The sequence below is a fragment of the Camelus bactrianus genome, chromosome 4 (genome assembly GCF_048773025.1).
Source record: "Camelus bactrianus isolate YW-2024 breed Bactrian camel chromosome 4, ASM4877302v1, whole genome shotgun sequence".
Lineage (NCBI taxonomy): Eukaryota > Metazoa > Chordata > Mammalia > Artiodactyla > Camelidae > Camelus > Camelus bactrianus.
This window is the reverse complement of record NC_133542.1, coordinates 88,052,711-88,074,263: the sequence shown is the minus strand read 5'-3', so window position 1 is coordinate 88,074,263 and position 21,553 is coordinate 88,052,711. Positions and strand designations below refer to the sequence as shown.

The window sequence follows — 21,553 nt, the reverse complement described above, 5'->3', positions numbered from 1 at the left end:
TTCAGCTTAGTGGGACATAAATGGAAACGATTTGGCAGAAAGGATAAGCAATGAGCATTAAATCCATTTTGTTACTGAGCTACAGTTAAAACAGCTATGGAAGTTGATTTTACTAAATATAATGTAAGTGTCATGAGCCTTGGCAATATAAAAGTAGTCATATAGTAAAAGTCAAGAGGGAAAGAAGACTGATTTTATATTGCGAGGGTCCATAGATACTGATTAGAGTTGATAAATCTATTTAGAGGTATATTTCAGCATATAAGGGTAACTGATGATGGTTAAGATAAGATAACAGTTCCAATTTGATGAGCAAACAGAGGTGGAAGGAGGTCTTTGACATTACCAGTGTTTTCCATGGGTAAGGAGATTAATAGTTACCTGTCTGAAGATACTGAACTGTAGAGATAGTAATAAGCTTATTGCTATAAAATTAATAAAATAAAACTTCTTAATTATCAGAAAGAAAATATACCAAACAAAGTAAACTCTAGTGAAGGATAAAATCAAAAGCATTACCAAAGGAAGCAGAAGCATATATTTCTATTACATGGGAACAAAACTAAGACTTGCTGCTTGCTCTTAATTCCTTCTGTGCTTGAAGAAAATTCAGTCTTTAGCCATGAAGTAGGACTGCACAAGATGGACATCTGTACTAGGACAGGATGTTGGAGCCTGACCCAACAAGTAGGGGATAGGAGTGGCTTGACACAAGTATTGCAGGGTGCAATAAAATGAGGTATGCCTGTAATAGGAGTGTGAGGACAGCATCTGCAGAGAGTTGGCCTGCAACAAAATTTTAGAGCTGAGTGGCTTGAGGAGGGCGTCGTCACGAATGGGCAGCCTGGCTAGATTTGTTACTCACCAAGCGAGGTGAGGGGGGCACCTACATAGGAAAGCAGTTGGGCTTGGAGTGCCTGAGCCTAAGCAGGGATCAGGAAGGTAACCCCATGGGAACAACTTGGTACTGTGTGTCAGGAGCCTAGGCAGGGTGAGGATAGTGTGTTTATGGGAGAGCAGCCTGGTGTGTGGTTTCAGAGCCTAAAAGCAGGCTTGTGGGCGCTCAGGCAGGGTGAGCTGGGCATACTCCTGTGAATGTGGCCTGGCACGAGGTGCTCGAACCTGAGGTAGATTCATAGAGACAGCTGTGTGCACGGCTGTTGGAGACCATGCAGGGTAAGGAGAGCATCTGTGTATGGAGGTGGCCTGGTGTGGGTTTTCAGATCCTTAGCATGTTGAAAGGTGCCCAGGTGCTGGGTGTCAAATGGCAAATGGAATAAAGAGGGCATCTGTAGAGCTCAGCACAGAATGGTAGAGCATAAGCAGCAAGAAGAGGGTGTTTGAGTAGAAAAGTGGCTCTGAACAGGGAGTTGCAGCCTAGGCAAGTTGAGGAAGGGCATCTATACAGAAAGGGATCCAGGCATGGGGTTTCAGAGCTTAGATGGGGTGAGGGGTCATCTCTGCAAAAGGATGGCCTGGCATGGGGTGTAGGAGCCCAAATGTGGGTCATAGTGGCTTGGCATGTGGGAACCTAAGTAAGGTCAGAGCACATCTGTATGAGGAGGAAGATGTCAGTGATAGGAGATTGTAATAGGCTGAATATAGCCCCAAAGAAATCAAGATCCTAATTCTCAGAATATGTAATTGTTACTTTATTTGGAAAAAGTTCTTTCTAGATGTGATTAAAAGTAAGAATCTTTCTATGAGGAGATAATCTTAGGTTATCTGGGTAGGCCCTAAATATCCTAAATGTCCTCCTTAAAAGAGAGGCAGAGGGAGATTGAACACACACAGAAGAGGAAAAGGTAATGTGATGACAGAGGTAGAAATGGGCATGATGCAGCTGTAAGCCAAGGAATTCCAACATCCTGGAAGAGGCAAGGAACAGATTTTACCTTCGAATCTTCAGGAGTGCAGCCCTGCCAATACCTTAATTTCAGCTAAGTGAAACTGGTGTTAAACTTTGGCCTCCAGAACTGAGAGAGAATAAATGTATGTCACCACATTTGTGGTAATTTGTTACAGCAGTCCTAGAAACTAATACAAATATTGGTTGCATGCTACAGAATTGATCATATACGTAAATGTATTGAGAATTATGCTTTGCCATTTTCTTAGACTTGGGGAGCTAACTTACACTAATTTCTAGAAAGGGAGAAAATGAGATTGAACTCTGTGATATTGGATTAAATTAAAGGTATGGGTATAAGTTCATGGTTTCAAATATATATAGGTCGATATAGAAATAAGTGTACATGTAAATATGCATATATTTGAATGTGAGTGTGCATGTATGTAAACATATTTGTATGTCCTAATAGCAGTGAGCAGACTTAACATCTAGATCTTGCTTCCTAAAGACCATTGTCTACTAAAAGGAACTAGGGATGAGATTGACCAAGGTGGTGATGTAGGAAGCTTCTAAGCTTCCCTTTCTCCCATGGACAAACTGAATGTATAGCTACACCTGGAGCACTTCCCTCTAAAAGAGATTCAGAAACTAGTTGGGTAACTTCTACACATTGAAAGGAAATACCCACATCAAAAGGAGTAGGAAAGACAGACACACTTGTCATAGACCTCACCCCTGACACAGCACTATACAATTGGAAGAGAACCCCCAACTCTCAGGTTCTGTCTGAGGAGTGAAGGCTTTGGACCCTACATCTAGCGTCCCAACTTTGACTCCTTCTGCCGTGATAGGCTTCCAGAACACCAGCTCTCAAAGCCAATGAGGCTTGTGTCTGTGAGACCTGTAGAACGATTGCAACCAAAGGAGCAGTTCATAATGGAAATGCAGTCACTTGCTGTGGCTGTCCACCTCCCACAGGGATCAGCTCAGAGGAAGCAGGCAGAATTGCCCATCTCGCAGTCTTTCTTTGAAAGAGATTTATCTGTATACTTTAAAAGCTGCTAAGGGCCAAGTTTCTAATTTAGTGGGCACTAGGGGCTGGCTGCAATCCTCCCCAGAGACCAAGGAAACCAGAGGACACCTTGTTTGGCTTCTCCCTCCAGCCCACTCCAAATCACCAGTATCTGCCTGGAAAGAACTTGTACATATGTTTGCATCCCAGCTTTTGTGGCTGCTTACAGGAGCATGGGACCCGGATCTCCTGGTTCTGATGACCAAAGGGGCTTCCATTCATTTTTTTTTAACATCTTTTTATTGAGTAATAGTCATTTTACAATGTTGTGTCAAATTCCAGTGTAGAGCACAACCTTTCAGTTATACATGAACATACATATATTCATTGTTACATTTTTTTTTTCGCTGTGAGCTACCACAAGATCTTGTATATATTTCCCTGTGCTATACAGTGTAATCTTGTTTATCTGTTCGACATTTTGAAATCCCAGTCTGTCCCTTCCCGCCCCCCACCCCTTGGCAACCACAAGTCTGTACTCTATGTCCATGAGTCTGTTTCCATTTTGTGTTTTTTTTTTTTTTTTTTTTTTAGATACCACATATGAGTGATCGCATATGGTATTTTTCTTTCTCTTTCTGGCTTACTTCACTTAGAATGACATTCTCCAGGAACATCCATGTTGCTGCAAATGGCGTTATGTTGTCGGTTTTTATGGCTGAGTAGTATTCCATTGTATAAATATACCACATCTTCTTTATCCAGTCATCTGTTGATGGACATTTAGGCTGTTTCCGTGTCTTGGCTATTGTAAATAGTGCTGCTATGAACATTGGGGTGCAGGTATCATTTTGAAGTAGGGTTCCTTCTGGATACATGTCCAGGAGTGGGATTCCTGGGTCATATGGTAAGTCTATTCCTAGTCTTTTGAGGAATCTCCATACTGTTTTCCACAGTGGCTGCACCAAACTGCATTCCCACCAGCAGTGTAGGAGGGTTCCCTTTTCTCCACAGCCTCTGCAGCATTTGTCATTTGTGGACTTTTGAATGATGGCCATTCTGACTGGTGTGAGGTGATAACCTCATTGTAGTTTTGATTTGCATTTCTCTGGTAATTAGTGATATTGAGCATTTTTTCATGTACCTATTGATCATTTGTATTTCTTCCTTGGAGAATTGCTTATTTAGGTCTTTTGCCCGTTTTTGGATTGGGTTTTGTTTTTGGTTTTGTTTTTGTTTTTGTTTTCTTTTTAAGTTGTATGAGCTGCTTATATATTCTGGAGATCAAGCCTTTGTTGGTTTCATTTGCAAAAATTTTCTCCCATTCCGTAGGTTGTCTTTTTGTTTTATTTATGGTTTCCTTTGCTGTCCAGAAGCTTGGAGGTTTAATTAGGTCCCATTTGTTTATTCTTGCTTTTATTTCTGTTGCTTGGATAGACTGCCCTAGGAGAACATTTTTGAGATGTATGTGAGATAATATTTTGCCGATGTTTCCTTCTAAGAGGTTTATTGTATCTTGTCTTATGTTTAAGTCTTAGATCCATTTTGAGTTTATTTTTGTGTATGGTGTAAGGGAGTGTTCTAGCTTCACTGATTTACGTGCTGCTTTCCAGTTTTCCCAGTGCCATTTGCTGAAGAGACTTGTCTTTATTCCATTGTATATTCTTGCCTCCTTTGTCAAAGATTAGTTGACCCAAAGTTTGTGGGTTCATTTCTGGGCTCTCTGTTCTGTTCTGTTGGTCTATATGTCTGTTTTTGTACCAGTACCATGCTGTCTTGATGACTGTAGCTCTGTAGTATTGTCTGAAGTCTGGGAGAGTTATTCCTCCAGCCTCTTTCTTTCTCTTCAGTAATGCTTTGGCAATTCTAGGTCTTCTGTGGTTGCATATAAATTTTATTATGATTTGTTCTAGTTCTGTGAAATATGTCCTGGGTAATTTGATAGGGATTGCATTAAATCTGTAGATTGCCTTGGACAGTGTGACCATTTTAACAGTATTGATTCTTCCAATCCAGGAGTATGGGATATCTTTCCATTTTTTAAAGTCTTCTTTAATTTCCATCATCAGTGGTTTATAGTTTTCTGTGTATAATTCTTTCACCTCCTTGGTTAGATTTATTCCTAGGTTTTTTATTACTTTGGGTGCTGTTTTAAAGGGGATTGTTTCTTTACTTTTTCTGTTGATTCATCATTAGTGTAAAGAAATGCAACTGATTTTTGAACATCAATCTTGTAACCTGCTACCTTGCTGAATTCTTCGATCAGCTCTAGTGCTTTTTGTGTGGACCTTTTAGGGTTTTCTTTATATAGTAACATGTCATTGGCATATAGTGACACTTTTACCTCTTCTTTTCCAATTTGGATCCCTTTTATTTCTCTCTCTTGCCCGATTGCTGTGGCTAGGACTTCCAAGACTGTGTTGAATAGGAGTGGTGATAGTGGGCATCCTTATCTTGTCCCAGATTTTAGTGGGAAGCTTTTGAGTTTTTCACCATTGAGTACTATGCTGGCTGTAGGTTTGTCATATATAGCTTTTATTATGTTGAGATATGTTCCTTCTATACCCACTTTGGTGAGAGTTTTTTATCATAAATGGGTGTTGAATTTTATCAAATGCTTTTTCTGCATCTATTGAGATGATCATGTGGTTTTTGGCCTTTCTCTTGTTGATGTGATGTATTACATTGATTGATTTGCATATGTTGAACCACCCTTGTGTCTCGGATGAACCCCACTTGATCATGATGTATAATCTTTTTTATGTGCTGTTGAATTCTATTTGCTAGTATTTTGGTGAGGATTTTGGCATCTATGTTCATCAGTGATATTGGCCTATAATTCTCTTTTTTGGTAGTGTCTTTGCCTGGTTTTGGTATCAGGGTGATGGTGGCTTCATACAATGAGTTTGGGAGTATTCGCTCCTTTTCAGTCTTCTGGAAGAGTTTGAGAAGGACTGGTATGAGTTCTTCTTCATATGTTTGGTAGAATTCCCCGGTGAAGCCATCCAGTCCTGGACTTCTATTTGTAGGGAGGTTTTTTTTTATTGCTAATTCGATTTCATTTCTAGTGATTGGTTTGTTCAAGTGGTCAGTTTCTTCTTGGTTCAGTCTTGGTGGACAGTATGTTTCCAGAAACTTGTCCATTTCCTCTAGGTTATCGATTTTGGTTCCATATAGTCTTTCATAATATTCTTGTATGATATTCTGTATTTGTATTTTATTTGTTGTAATTTCTCCATTTTCCTTTCTTGTTTTGCTAATTTGTGCTCTCTCTTTTTTCTTCTTTGTGAGTTTGGCCAGAGGTTTGTCAGTTTTATTTACTCTTTCAAGAAACCAGCTTTTGGTTTGATTGATTTTTTCTATTTTTTTTTAATCTCTATTTTATTTATTTCCTCCCTGATCTTTATTATTTCCTTCCTTCTGCTGCCTTTTGGGGTTTTTTGCTCTTCTTTTTCTAGTTCTTTTAGCTGGTGGGTTAGATTGTTTATTTGAGATTGTTCTTTTCTGAGGAAGCCCTGTATCGCTATAAACTTCCCTCTTAGCACTGGCTTTGCTGTATCCCATAAATTTTATGTGGTTGTGTTTTCGTTTTCATTTGTCTCAAGGTATTTTTTAATTGCAATTTTGATTTCCTTATTGACCCATTGGTTTTTTAATACCATGTTGTTTAATCTCCATGCTTTCCTTTTCTCCTCCTTTGTTTCTCTGTAGTTGATTTCTAGTTTGTGGTCAGTAAAGATGCTTGAGATAATTTCTATCTTCTTAAGATTGTTGAGGCTTCTTTTGTGCCCAAGTACATGATCAATCCTAGAAAATGTTCCATGTGCACTTGAAAACAATGTATATCCTATTTTGGGGGGCTGTAATGCTATGAAAATATCCACCAAATCTAATTTTTCTATTGTATCATTTAATTTCTCTGTTGCCTTATTTATTTTCTGTCTGGAAGATCTGTCTAGTGCTGTTAATGCGGTGTTAAAATCTCTGACAGTTGTATTGCATTCCCATCAATTTCCTCCTTTATCTCTGTTAGTAATTGTTTTATGTACTTAGCTGCTCCTATATTGGGTGCATATATATTAATGAGTGTAATATCCTCATCTTGTATCACTCCTTTAATCATTATAAAATGTCCTTCTTTATCTTTCTTTATGGCCTTTGTTTTAAAGTCTGTTTTGTCTGAAATCAGTACTGCAACACCTGCTTTTTTGGCTTTTCCATTTGCATGGAATATCCTTTTCCATCCTCTGACTCTCAATCTATATGTGTCCTTCTCCCTAAAGTGGGTCTCTTGTATGCAGCATATTGAAGGTTCTTGCTTTATTATCCAGTCTGCCACTCTACATCTTTTGACTGGAGCATTTAGTCCATTAACATTTACAGTAATTAATGATAGAGGTGTGTTGATTACCATTTTGAACTTATTTTTGCAGTTTATTTGGTATTTCCTCTTTGTTCCTTTCTTCTTCCTTTTGTGGTTTGGTAATTTTCCTTTGTATTATGTTGGATTTTATTTAGTTTCTGTGACTCACTTGTAAGTTTTTGGCTTGTGGTTACCCTTTTTTGTAAGTCTATTAACCCATTACTATAACTGTTTCTACTAAACAGATAGTAATATAATCTCAAACCCATCCTACCGAGAACAAAAAATTTAAAAAAGAAAAGAAAAAAAATTCTCTATATCTCCTTGCTTCCCTCTCCCACTTTTAATGATTTAGATGTCTTCTTTTACAATTTTGTGTTTATTCTGTTTGTAATTCATGGTAGTTATCACCTTTCCAGTTACGAGTTTCTCATTTTTGTAGCATCCTGCTTCTTTTCTATTTAGAGTAGACCTGTCAGTATTTCTTTTAGCATGGGTTTAGTGTTGCTGAACTCTTTTAGTTTTCGCTTGTCTGTGAAGTTCTTTCTCTCTCCTTCTATTCTGAAGGATACCCTTGCTGGATAGAGTATCCTAGGCTGCATCTTTTTTTCATTCAGGACTTTGAATATATCTTGCCACTCCCTTCTGGCCTGTTTGTGTAGAAAAATCAGCTGAGAGCCTTAGAGGGGGTTCCCTTGTAACTCACTCTTTGTTTTTCTCTTGCTGCCTTTGGGATCATTTATCCTTGGCTCTGGCCATCTTGATTATGATATATCTTGGTGTGAGTCTATTTGGGTTTTTTCCTGTTTGGGACCCTCTGAGCCTTCTGTACTTAGATATCTGATTCCTTCTTTAGGTTTGGGAAGTTTTCAGTCATGATTTCTTCAAATACCTTTTCAATCCCCTTTGTTCTTTCTTCCCCTTCTGGAACCCCTATTGTGTGTAGATTGGCACACTTTATATTATCCCATAGGCCCCTTATATTGTTTTCATTATTTTTTATTTGTTTTTCTCTCAGCTCTTCTGATTGGGTGCTTTCTGTTGTCCTGTCTTCTAGGTCACTTATTTGTTCCTCTGCATTATCTAGCCTGCTTTGTACAGCCTTTAGATCAGTTCTCATTTCAGCCAATGAGTTTACCAATTCTACTTGGTTCCTTATAGCTTCAGTTTCATTTTTGACTTATTTTATATCTCTAAACACTATTTCTTTTAGTTCCTTTCTTTTATTTTGATCGCTCCTTTTTTGAAATCTTCATCTAGTAGGCCATCAATGTCTATTTCCTTGATCGTGCTTTCAGGGGGTTTCTCTTGATCTTTTAATTGGGAGTCGTTCCTCTGCTTCGTATTGCTCATATCTTTCTGGCACTGTGGCTTAAGGAGTATTAGTTATCTATTGTGGTCCTTAAGGAGTTTATTTATTTATCTATTTAAAGCCTATGCAGGAATAAAACTTAAAAAAGAGAATTTTAAAAGAATGGAGAAAAAAAGATTTGAAAACAGTGTATAACCAATAATTGAAGAGCAAGTTGAAGCAGGATAGCAATCGAGTTGAGACATGTTTTAAAAACCTAAAAAGAGAAAAAAAATCAGAAAACAATATTTGAAACCTGTGTATAATCAATAACAGGAGATCAAAACCAAGAGAATTAAAAATGAAATGAGGTGGATTTTAAAAATAATAATAATAAAAAGATTTTTTAAAAAATTTTAAAGGGATTAAAACTGTAGACATATACAATTGTTTAAAAAGTAAAAATTAAAAAGGTAATAGAAAATAGAACAGATATAAAAAAGATTTAAAAAAAAAAAAAGGATGTGTTCTCTTGAAGACTGTGTGCTGTTAATGATTTTGAGAGGTCTTTCTGTGTTCGGCCTGTTTCGCAAACTCAGTTTGCTGCTTCCAGAGGCCCTCCGTTGGCGCCCTCGTCTGTGCTGCTCCCAGTGCCTGTCGGTAAGCATATCATGCTCCCTCACAACGCTGGGTCAGGTGCTGCTCTCCTTCACTGTGGACGGGCGGGACACTCCCCATCCTGATGCCACAGTCAGATGTTGCAGACTGGCCCGGTAGGCGGGCGGATTGCATTCCCTCCCAGCACCACGGTCAGGTGCTGCGTTCCTACCAGGAAGGCGGGTGGCTGCCTGCCCTTCCCCAGCGCCAGTCGCTTCGCTGCTCTGTGCAGCTGCTGGCTCCGCCTTGGGTCAGCGCTCTATAGGCGGGCTCAGGGAAGACCACGGAACAGCCCTGCCCCTGCTCCATTCCAAAACTCAGCTATTTGTTTGTCTTGGCGGCGTGAGTTCTCTGAGGTGCCAGGGCAGAAAAATCCTATCTACCTCAGGCTGTAAACAAGTCTCAGTCCTGCCTGGGAGGTTGTGGAGCCCCTGGTGCGGATTCAGGTCTCAGCCCTGCCCCCGCCCGGGGGCTGCGCACAGGAGGATATGGCGGCTGTGGCTGCTCCTCACCTCTCTTCTCATGAGAAGCGCCAGTAATGGCGCTGCAGGTCTGAGGAGACAAAGGCTACAGCGCCCCTCCCCCCCCAGGCCACACCCACAGTGTTGCTTTGCTTTTTTCGTAATTTGTGGGGGGACTGAGGTTGTTCTGCTCTGTATCCCCTCCCAGCCACATCGCACAGCACCCTGCAGTCCCCCGGGGCTGCCTCAGTGCCGCTGCCCCAGTCCTCCGCCCGGCTCAGGCAGCCTGTCCCGGCCCCCAGCTGCCGGCTCACATCTCAGGCTGGGTGTCACAGGGGCCCTCTGTGCCTGTTTAACTTAGTTCTGTCGATCAAGGGGTGCTCTTGCAGCTCTGAGCCTCGGAGGCGCCCCCTCCGTCCTGCTGGCCTCTCCTTTGGAGAGGGGAAGACCCAGCAGTCAAGCGCTGTTCCTCCTTTGCTGGTCCTTCCCCGCGGGACTGGTCCCGCACCGTTTTGCTTTTTTCTTCTTTTTTCCTTTTCTCCTACCAAATTCGTGGCATCTTTGTTTTTTGAAGAAGGCGATGTTCTTTCAGAGTTCAGCCGGTGTGCTGGTTGCCTGGGTGAGTCCATGGATGTGAGTTTTCGTGTATTTGTGGGAGAAGGGGAGCTATGAGCGCCCTTCTACTCGGCCATCTTGGCTCCTCCTCCCAGGGGCTTCCATTCATGAGTCCTAAAAGACTCATGTTGCAAAGAATCAATCCTTAACTGGCTCTACTCCCCAGGGCTCAGCACAGGGAGCATGCAGAATCACTCATTTCCCATTCTTTCCCTGAAATAGGTTTATCTCCATACTTCAAAAGCTGCTGCCTGACAGCCAAGCTTCTAAGTTAGAAGACATCTAGGGGCTGCCTGAGATCGTCCCCAGAGACCAGAGAAGCCAGCAGGCATCTCTCCCACCTCCCTTTAGCCCACTCCAATAATAAAACCCATTTGACAGTGTCTCCCAAGAAGGAGCTTATACACACATCTGGTGCCCAAGATTTTGTAGCTGCCACCTGGGGGGATGGCCCCCAGATCACTGGGCAATAATAGCCAGTGGGGCATGTATTCAAGAGTCTCACAGGGCTGTATCAAACAAATAGTTACTAATGGTTGTAGAGCACTCTTCCCCATGGCTGTATACCCAGGCCCAGCAAAGAAGGGTTAGGCAAAAACAACCTTCTCCCAGTTTCTCCTTAGAAAGGATTTAACTACATAACTTCCCCAGCTGCTGCCTGAAGGTCCAGCTTCTAATTAGCTTGCATCTAGGTACTGATTGTGGTCCTTTCCTTGGGGACACTGATGGGTCTTGGCACACTCTCAACTACTCGGAGCCACTGAGAGTAGAGGAGGCTTGGATGGTCACAAAACTTTGAGAGCCAACTATGAACTTGTGCTGGGCTGAGTGACCAAGTTTATCTCTTATATGACAAAATTCATCTCCTACATGAGATCCCTCTGTCAAGACTGGAAGATGTTTTATCTAATTCCCAGAACCAACACAGAGAGTCAAGGAAAACAGAAACAGAAGTATGTTCCAAACAAAAGAATAAGGTAAATATTCCGAAACAGATCTTAATGATATGGATGTAAGTGGTTTGCCTGATTGAAAGTTCAAAACAACAGTCTTAAAGGTGGTCACTGAGGTCAAGAAGAAATGCATGAACAAAGTGAGAATTTCAACAAGGAGGCAGTAAATTTCAAAAAGTACAGAAGAGAAATCACAGAGCTGAAGGATTCAGAAATGAACTGAAAGATTAAATAGGTTAAACAGCGGACTAGATCAGTGGAAGAAAGGGTCAGCGGACTTGAAGACAGGGCAGTGAAATTCATCCAGGGTAGGGGAGAAAAAGAGTAGTGATAGATCGTGGGATTTGTGGGATACCATCAAGCAGACCAGGATACACATGATAGGGATTCCAAAAGGGGAAGAGAGAGGAATGGGGCAGTAAGCTTATTCAAAGAAATAATGGCTGAAAACTTCCCTAACCTGGGGAAAGAAACAGACATCCACATTCAGGAGGCTTGGAGATTTTGAAATAAGTTGAATCCTAAGAGACCCACACTCAGACACATTATAATTAAATTGTCAAAAGTTAAAGACAAGGAATCTTAAAAGCGGCAAAAGAAAAGCAACTTGTTATATCCAAGGTAACACCCTTAAGACTGTCAGTAGATAGTTTAGCAAAAACTGTGCAGGCCAGAAGGGAAGGGGGATCATATATTAAAAGTGCTGAGGGAGAACAAAACAAAACAAAACAAAACAACTGCTAACCAAGGATATCCAGCAAAGTTGTCTTTAAGAATAAGGAGGAGAGAAAAAATTTCCAGACGAAAGCTGAAGGAGTTCACCACCACTAGACAACCTCACAAGAAATGTTCAAGGAGTTCTTTAAGCTGAAACAAAAGGACACTCATTACTAGTAGGAAAACATGAGAGTATAAAACTCACTGGTAAAGGTGAATATAGTTAAATTCATAATATTCTAATATTGTAATGGTAGATAAATCACATATCTCTGGTATGAAGGTTACAAGACAAAAGGTGTTAAAAATAAACTATACAATCATTTGTTAGTGGATATGCAACTATATATTGCAAATTGTGAAGTCACAAATATCTTTTCTCTCTCTCCCTCTTTTTTTTTTAATGGAGGTACTGGGGATGAACCCAGGACCTTGTGCATGGTAAGCATGTGCTCTACCCCTGAGCTATACCACCCTTCCCCCAAAATTATGAAGTCAAAACCGTAAAATATCAGGGTGGGGGGGCAGCTTTGAAGTTATTATCAGCTTCAGATAGACTGTTTTAAATATGTTTTATGCAAGGACCATAGTAACCACAAAGCAAAAACCTTTAGTAGATACGCAAAAGGTAAAAAGAAAAGGAGGCATACCACTAGAGAAAATCATCAAATAACAAAGGAAAAGAGCAAGAGAAGGAAGAGCAGAACAATGGAATTGCAAAACAACCAGAAAACAAACAAACTGGAGATGGCAAGTCCATACCTATGTAAGTGGGCCAAGCTTTCCAATCAAAAGACATAAAGTGGTTTGTCAATTTTATCTTTTCAGAAACTTAGTTCTTAGTTTTGTTGATCTTTTCTATTATTTTTCTCTCATTTATTTCTACTCTGATCTTCATTTCCTTCCTTCTGGTAACTTGTGCTTAATTTGTTCTTTTTATGGTTCCTTGAGGTGTAAAGTTAGATTGTTATTTGAGATCTTCTGCTTTCCTAATTATGCGTTTATCGCTATAAACTTCCGTCTCAGACCTGCACTTGCAGCATCCTGTAGCTTTTTGTATGTTTTTTTCATGTTCATTTGTTTCAGGATTTCAAAAAAAAACTCTCCTTTGTTTTCTTCATTAACCCATTGGTGTTCAGGAATATGTTGTTTGGTTTCCACATATTTATAGATTTTCCAGCTTTCCTCTTATTGATTGCTAGTTTTATAACATTGTGGTCAGAAAGGATAGTTGGTATGATTTCTGTCTTAAATTTGTTAAGACTTGTTTCGTGTTCTATCATATGATCTGTTGTGGAGAATATTCACTGTGTTTGAGAATGTTGCTCTTGGATGAAACATTCCATGTATGTCTGTTAGGTCCATCTGGTGTAACGTGTCGTTTAACTCCAGTGTTTTCTTACTGATTTTTTGTGTAGATGACCTATCCATTGTTAAAAATGAGATACTGAATTCTTCCAGTGTTATTGGAGAAACTTGTAGTAGTGGTTCGTTCTCAAGAGATTAACTGGGGGTCACAAGTGAGCAGAAGATTTGCTTTGCATCGTGTATAACCTTTTGTTGCATTTGAAACTTTTTCAAACTGTTGCATGGATACCTATTCAAAACTACACACCAAAAGAAAAAAAACTTCAAAATATGTAGATGTGCATATAACATTACTTTTATGCATATTGTGTTGCTTATATAACTTACTGTGACCAGTGATTATCATAGAATATTCATTAAGGCCATGTTTTTTGAGGCTTTAACAGTTGTGTTTCAAGGCCTTTTTATAACTTTTTTTTATTGTATTGATGTATTTATAACATGAAGTTTGCCATTTTAACTGTTTTTAAATGTATAATTCGGTGGCATCAAGTACATTCACATTGTTGTGCAGCTGTCACCACTGCCCATATCCAGAACTTTTCGTCTTCCCAAATTCCACCTCCATACTCATTACACAGTAACGCCCCATTTCACCCTCCTCCAGGCCCCGGGCAACCGCCATTCTGCTTTCTTTCTCTAAGTTTCACTATTCTAGGTACCGTACAAAGGCAGGATCATACAATATTTGTCCTTTTGTGTCTGACTTACTTCAGGTAGTGTAACGTTACTGCATTTTATAAAAGAAATCAAGTAGCCATAAGAAGTGCAGTTTAACATAACAAAACCTCAGCAGCTTCTGCATTGTTTTCTAGAATTCCCTCCAACTTCAGGGCATCTAAAGTTTATTATTTCAGTAAGTCTGACTGTAAATTGCCTCTATGACTTGGGAGAGACATGTTGCGTTAAGATGATATAATGTCTCTGTCTTTTGACTTATACATTTCCAGACCTTAGTTTTGGCATTTAATTAATTTTAGAGTAACTTTGTTAAGTTAAATCAAAGCACGTTATTATAAATCTCTTACCCGTGGACCTTGTGCTGCTTGTAATACTCTCCTTCTGATCATGAGGGCAGGTTACCTACCAAGCAGTATAGTAACTGAAACACTCATAAACCAGTGTGCCATAATGTTTTGAAAATAGTAATTGTACTTTATTATTTTATTCTTAAAAGAGTGCTAATGTGAAGAGAAGATCATCTTGTTATGTACTGAAAAGCATCTATGTATTATGAAGTATGTTAACTGGAAGACCAAGATGGTTTTTGTACACATACAGACGTGTAAAATCAGAAGAGAGTCTAGAAGTTGTCTTGCCTGATCTGTATCCAGTTTAATTCAGGAAATCTTTACTGAGCACAGCACGCAGTGGTTAGTGATGTGAATTATCTTTTCTGGGCTTAAATCATTTAGTAGGTGCTTCAATGTAAGACAGATGAGTATAAGACAGTCTGAGATACATTGTGTGATAGAGATTCCGTGGGAAAATGTTAGGGCAGTTTATTCTGGGGGGAGTGGATATGGGAAGGCTTCCTTTAACACTTTGTGACTTATGTTGCCATGAAATCAAATACAAACTCCTGCCTGGCTTTTATCCCCTCTCCTGCTTAACTCTTACATATGTTGAATAACGGCTTTGATCTCTTGTTATGTCTCAGTTCCTATGCACTTTTCTAGTTGGGCAAGTTACCATCTCTGGTATAGGATGGTTACAAAGTCCTTATGCATGAGATTCAACAACAGCTGAGACTTAAAAATAGCTACTAGGAACCACTTTAATTATTAACCATTAACAAGGACTATTCCAGAAAAATGTAGGTGGAAAATTTAAGTGTGTGCAAAGAATAGAGCATACAGATAACTTCTAACTTTATGCGTAGGGATTTTGTCCCCATTCTATTTATATGCATCTATTTTTACTTCCTGAAATCAGAGAAGTTATGACTTGGAAAATTGCAGCTCCCTAAGGGAAAAGGAAAAGCAGCCATGTTATCTGAGCTCTGAGCCTTTGATATGCTTGGAATGCTTTGTCTTAATATTTTGTCCTTTGACTAACTTATCATTTAGGTCTTTTCTTAGACTTCTGTGAAGTCTTTCATCTAATTTTTACATGGGTTAGATGCTCCTGTTACATCCTGAGCTTATCCTCACTGAATTATAGTTGCTTCTGGTGTTCATCTAGACCAGTGTTTCTCACCGGGGGCTCCCCAGGGACATTTAGCAGTGTCTTTATCCATTTCACGGCTAGGAGGTTGCTCCTGGCACGTAGTGGATAGAGGTCAGGGATGCTGCTAAACCTCAGCTGTGAGGACGGCTGAGTTAGTTTCAAAAGTTAATGTTTCATATTGAACTTTTTAGTCTGTATAAAATTGTGTACAGAATACATTGTGTTTGTTAACCATTTCCCATTAATAGTTGCTTCTTTTCATGGTAATATAAATTTCCGTGAGTGGCCATTATCTATCTTCTACTGTGGTTTAAAGCCTAAAAATAGGTGTATTAAGAATTAAAGGGTGGGAGGGAAGATACAGCCCAGTGGTAGAGTGCCTGCTTAGCATGCACAAGGTCCTGGGTCCAATCCCCAGTACCTCCATTAAAAAATAAATAACTGTGTAAATATATAAACCTCATTATCCCACCCCCCAAAAAATTAAAGAATATTACTAGGAATAATTTTAGATGCATGTTAGAATGCTTTGAGAGAAAATAAGTGTAATGTACTATTTAAATATCTGGATTCTGTGTATTTATCATTAAAGCCCATAATGTATTCATGTTCATGTGGTAACGAAGCTGGTACTACTGTTACCTTAGTTCTAAATGTAGTATTGTGAATCAGAAATTCAAACTGGGATAGTGATGGCAGTCTTTCATTTTATTTTGAGCGTGCATATTTTGTCATTCAGCAAACGTGTGTCCAGTGCCTGTTAATGAACCTGGCATTTGGTGTTAGGGATCCAAGCATGGTTTTGCTTTCAAGAGAACTCAGAGACAGGGACAAGATGATGTAATCCCACTTAGACAGTGTAATAGTGTATATAGAAAGTACTGGGGAGGGGGACCGAGGATGAGAGAGAAGTCAAGCTTGTACCATGTCTCCCAGGCTAAGAACAGGGGGGTATGTTTTACAGGTGGAGAAATAGTTTGTGTATAAGTAAAGAGGCATAAAAGGACATGGTATTTGTAGTCACTGTGCTTACTTATGTCTTTCAGTGCTTAGAAAATAGGGAGTATTAAAAAATGGTTTTTTGGAAAAAGGTAAAACCATGACTTACACAGATATAAAGGTGAACATGTGTTAAAGATTTTGTTAAGCTCATTAAGTAACATAACCAGACATGAAACGTTTTAAAACACACTAGTTATATGGGGTAGTGCAATATTGAAATAAATTATAAATGGAAGCAAAACTTTTTCCTATAGAGGAAGTCAGTTGAATCTCTACCAGACAGAACAGAATTTCATGTTTATCAGTTATCCACAATTTCTAGATTTGTAAATAGCTCCTACAGAGTCTGACAGTGCATAGTTTACACTGGAGTATGACACTTTTTTCTATAAAAGTGGCAGGGATATTCAAGTTGAAAAAGACAATTTGGAGCTTTGTACTAGTGTGAAAAGGGAGATCGTCAGAGGACTGAGAATGGGAAAGCGGACCTCACCCTTAGGTCTCTTGTGATAAGTTATATTATTCTGGAAGTACATTTCAGTGCCAAGTGCATTCCAGACTCATGCAGGTGGAGGTGGGGGACTGCTGTCTGCTGTTTTACATCACTATGTAGTTGAGTTTGAATTGAGTCTACAGTTCAGTGATTGAAGGAAAGATAAGCCTACACTTATCTTCCCATTTGACCTTTCTTCACAATCTCATGGTTAATAAAAGGCATTGCCCTTTTATTTATCTATCTATTTATTTATTTGAGAGACTATGTTAAATGTATTGTTTTATCCCATTCTTGGCTTGGAGCTAATTTTGAGGTAGAAACCTCTCTGTCACCACTGCCATCACCATGTAAGAAGTACAGTTTTTGATTATTAAACCTGCATGTTATTTTTAATCGTAAATTACAAATCCATTTAGAGTATATTATTAGAATTTGGAGATACTTTTGAAACTAGCCTTTTTATATTTAGTAGTATTTGAGGTTTAAAATTCAGAGAAATGTTGAAAATGTTACTTATTTATTTTCTTTTTAGATCATCCAATTATGATGGGTTTTGAGCCCCTTGTTAATCAGAGACTACTTCCACCCACCTTCCCTCGATATGCAAAAATAATTAAAAGGGAAGAAATGGTCAACTATTTTGCAAGATTAATAGACAGAATAAAGACCGTCTGTGAGGTGGTCAATTTAACAAATTTACATTGTATCCTGGTAAGTACCAATCTCTATTCTGAAATACAACTTTTACAACAGAATAGTTTATTATTTTTTAAAGACTCACTGTCCTAAGGGTAAATAATACTGCTCACTTATTTTCTGTGATACCTAGAGAATGAAGTGGTGTGTGTACATATATTTTTTTTTCTGTGTTTAATCCTCATAAGGCTTTTATACTATCTATTGAAGACATTAAGAAACTAAAATACAGAGAAGTTAGGTAATTCACCCAAGTTTTGAGAATGGACATTTGAATCCTCAATTCTGTCATCAGAACCTTTTATATAAATAAATGTGTGTGTTTATGCATGCGTGCATATATACACACATACATATATATGAACATATCTGTAAGGTTTTTTTACATATAAAAATTGGATCATGGTGTTTGGTAACTTCCTTTTTTTAAATCACTAATCTCCATATCATGAACATCTTTTCATGTCAACAAGTATACATATTTCTACATTATTTTAATGGCTACGTGGTATTCCACTGTAAGTATACACTACAGATTTTTTTTTAGTCCATTCATATTGAATTATATTTAGGTCATTTTCAGTGTTTTACTGTTACAAACAATACTAAGATGAGTATCTTTGTTGGTAAACGTTTATATCATGTGCTTCCTTACCCCTTAAGATAAATTGCTAAACAGTGAAGTTACTGGATGTAAAAGAGTAGGTCCATTTTTAAGCTAGCATATTTTGGATTAATATTTTTCGTGAGTTAAAATATAGAAAAACGTGGTTTATTTAGGGAATGTTAAAACATTCAGGGATGGAGTTTTGTTAATTGTTAAGGCTGTGGTGACATATATTACAATTAGGAAGGTAGAAATATGCAGAATATTTAGATGTAAGTGCACTAGCTTAGTTTGCATGACTGTACCTAGATACGCATTTGACTGTTGTTTCCCCTCAGTGTTCTAGCCTCCTGTCATTTCCTCTGTGAAGTGTTCCTTGTTGGTTTCAGGTTGCTTCTGCACTTGCGTTCCTTGAGATGACACGTTATCTAGTTTATATTCCTAGAATTTAGCAGCAGCCTCTGGGGTGTAATTGATGGTCAGTAAAGATTTGTGCTTTTCTTATGCTCTTTCTTATAGTAACTTTATTTTCCTTTCCACTAATTCTTTGTCATTAAAGCCCAGCTTAAGTCTTTATTCCTCAGTGAAACTTCCACTGATTATGCCTTTATTACCTCCTTTTGTGTTTCCTTTCCTTTTAGTAGTTTTTCCTATTCTGTCATAAGAATCATAGAAATCTCAAAAGTAGAAAAGTTCATAGACATAAATCAGTTGCAGTTCATTGTACAACTAAACTAATGTTTTGTGGGCTTTATAACCAAACTAGATGATTGGTTAGTGTCATATCTGGAATTGGAATAGAGATTTTCTTATTCTTCTTTTGCATCTGCTTTTCTAATCCTGAATTGTCATATGAATATATATTTGTTTTGACCAGATTAATTATAAGATTTTAGAAAAGGAGAAGATCAATGTAAATTGGAATAAGAAAGTTATAATGCAACAATTGGAATTTGATATTCTGGCAGAAGATTATGGATTACTTTATCAGGGAGGTGAATGCATATGACACACCATAATAGAGGGGAGGTGGGGGAGCCAGGCTTGGACTGCTGTCGCTGGAGGTGAAGAAAGCATAGTAATGGAAGAATCTGGACCCCTGTAAGACCCGGGACACAGTGGATGTGGGGGAGTGTAACAGGGGCCAAGAGTAGAGAAGATTAGATTTATGGAGGATAATGGACCAGATAGTCTGGTGGATCTGTATAGGAAACGTGTTATTATCAGGATAAAGTGCCAGATTCTAGAGAGTGCTTTTACAAGTCAGTAAGATAAAAATAAGCATCCCAACGAAAAATTGGGAATGACACGAGCATATACATTTAAAAAGAAACAAACATGAAAAATGCATAACCTCACTAGTAATTAAAGAAATGCAACTTACAACAACTGGATTGAAAAGTGTAGTAATATTTAATATTGAAAAAGGGAATAGTCACATATGTTGTTGCATACAGAAATGGTTGTCAGAGACAAAGCCAGATTCAGCCAGATTCTTTTTTAAAAGATTAACAAATACCAAAATATTAATTACAACTATTTCTAGGTAGTGGAATGCTATGTGATAGTTTATTCTTTGTGTTTTTCTTCATTTTCGAAGTTTTTGGTATTTTGCATATAGAGAAAAACAATGGTAAGGAGGAGGGTAGTGACATTAGTAAAGGGAAATACATAGGTTAGGAACCCAAAAGATGATGCTTTTGACAGCTGTGGAGTAATTAGGAAGATAGCTAGTTTAAATGAAGTAAATAGTGGACTTTATAGAGTATATCATGTTAGGGATATATACTAGCAATAAGAAATTGAGTACAGACGAACTATGATAGCGAGTATGTATGTACACTGATGAGTTCAGCCAACATGCTTTTTGTGCGAGGCACTGTGCTATGGCTCTTATACAGTGATGAGCAAAAGTATGTCATCCTGTCATCCATGTTGTCATGGGGCTTACAGTGTAGCATAAAAATGATCATAGAATTACAACCTGATCTGAGCAGTATGAAGGAAATGAACTAGAAGATACAGCATCTAATGGAGGAACTGACCTAGATGATCAGAGTCTTTCTTAGAGAAGTGAAGGTAAAGCTAAGATCTGATGGTTAGGGAAATATTCATTTGGGACAGTAGGTGGACAGTTCTAGGTGCAGGAAGCTGAATACTCGTCCTTGTGATGGAAAGAACATGATACATTTGAGAACCTAAAAGAAAAGTAGCAGAGTGGAGCATAGAGTGATGGGGATGAGGGGTTGGTGAGGCTAGAGAGGCGGGCAGGCCAGGCAAGACCATTTAAGCCACATTAGGGAGTTCAGTCTTTATCACAGAGCAAAGGAATACCATTAGAATTTTAAGCAAGATCAGTATGGGTAGGGCAGTGACATAACTTGATTAAGAATTTGGCTGCATTGTAGAGGAAAGATTGGAAGGGACCAGAGTAAACGAAGGGGGATAAATTAGGAAACCATTTCTACAGTCCAGGAGTGAAAGGATGGTAACTTGGACTAGAAGGGTGGCAGGGAGATGATGAGATTGTCAGTGTTAGAGCTATGTGTGAGCTAAAGTTGATAGAATATTGTGATGAATTAAATAGGGGGGCATGAGAGAGCTCTCAGGAAGGCCTCTGGTTTTCTGCCTTGTAAGTCTACATGCACATATGGTGCTATTCATTGAAAGGGGGAAATTCTTGAAGGACCTTTGAGAGTCAAATGAAGGTCTTAGTGAAGTAGAGTTTGAATTTAAAGTATTTAAGTAGAGATACTGAATAGGTATTGGCTGTGTGGCTAGAGTTGAGAGTCTTGTGCCTCGAGTTATAATTTTGGAATTCTTGCAGTATAGATAGTAATTGAAGCATAAGTGTTTATACTACAAAATTTATGAGGAAAAAGGTATAAAGAAAAGAAGGTAGTCTGGAACTAAACTTTGAACCTACAGAACAAAGTGAAAAGTGGCCAAAGAGGAAGAAACACGTAAAAGTAATTTTAAAAGTTTTTCAAGAAGGAAGGCATGCTGCTGAGAGTTCAAGTGAAAGAAATGAATAAGGTCCAAAATCGGTGTTCATTGGATTTAGTAATGGGGGACAAGTGTGACTAAAGCAAAGAGCCAGGTTGCATGTGTTGACAGTGAGTGGGGGTCGAGTTAAGTAGAGATGGTGGGTGCAGCCAGCTCCTTCAGAAAGTTTGGCTGAGAAGGCAGCAGTTGAGAGGGAAGTGGGGGATCATGTGATGATCTTTTCTTTAAAGAGAAGAGAAATTTGACTGTTTAGTTGAAAATGGGAATGATCTGATAGAGAGAAAGAAT

The 21,553-nt window shown here is 38.7% G+C and overlaps 1 protein-coding gene across 4 annotated transcripts in view; it reads left to right on the top strand.

The window, feature by feature from the left end:
* NAA35 (N-alpha-acetyltransferase 35, NatC auxiliary subunit) overlaps positions 1–21,553 on the top strand; it is an 84,719-nt gene that overhangs the window by 45,727 nt on the left and 17,439 nt on the right. For all 4 annotated transcript variants that reach the window (XM_045504644.2, XM_010967437.3, XM_010967436.3 and 1 more), the window contains one exon: positions 17,489–17,667. In XM_045504644.2, coding sequence (XP_045360600.1) covers positions 17,489–17,667 — 179 coding nt within the window. The remainder of the gene's footprint in view (positions 1–17,488; positions 17,668–21,553) is intronic.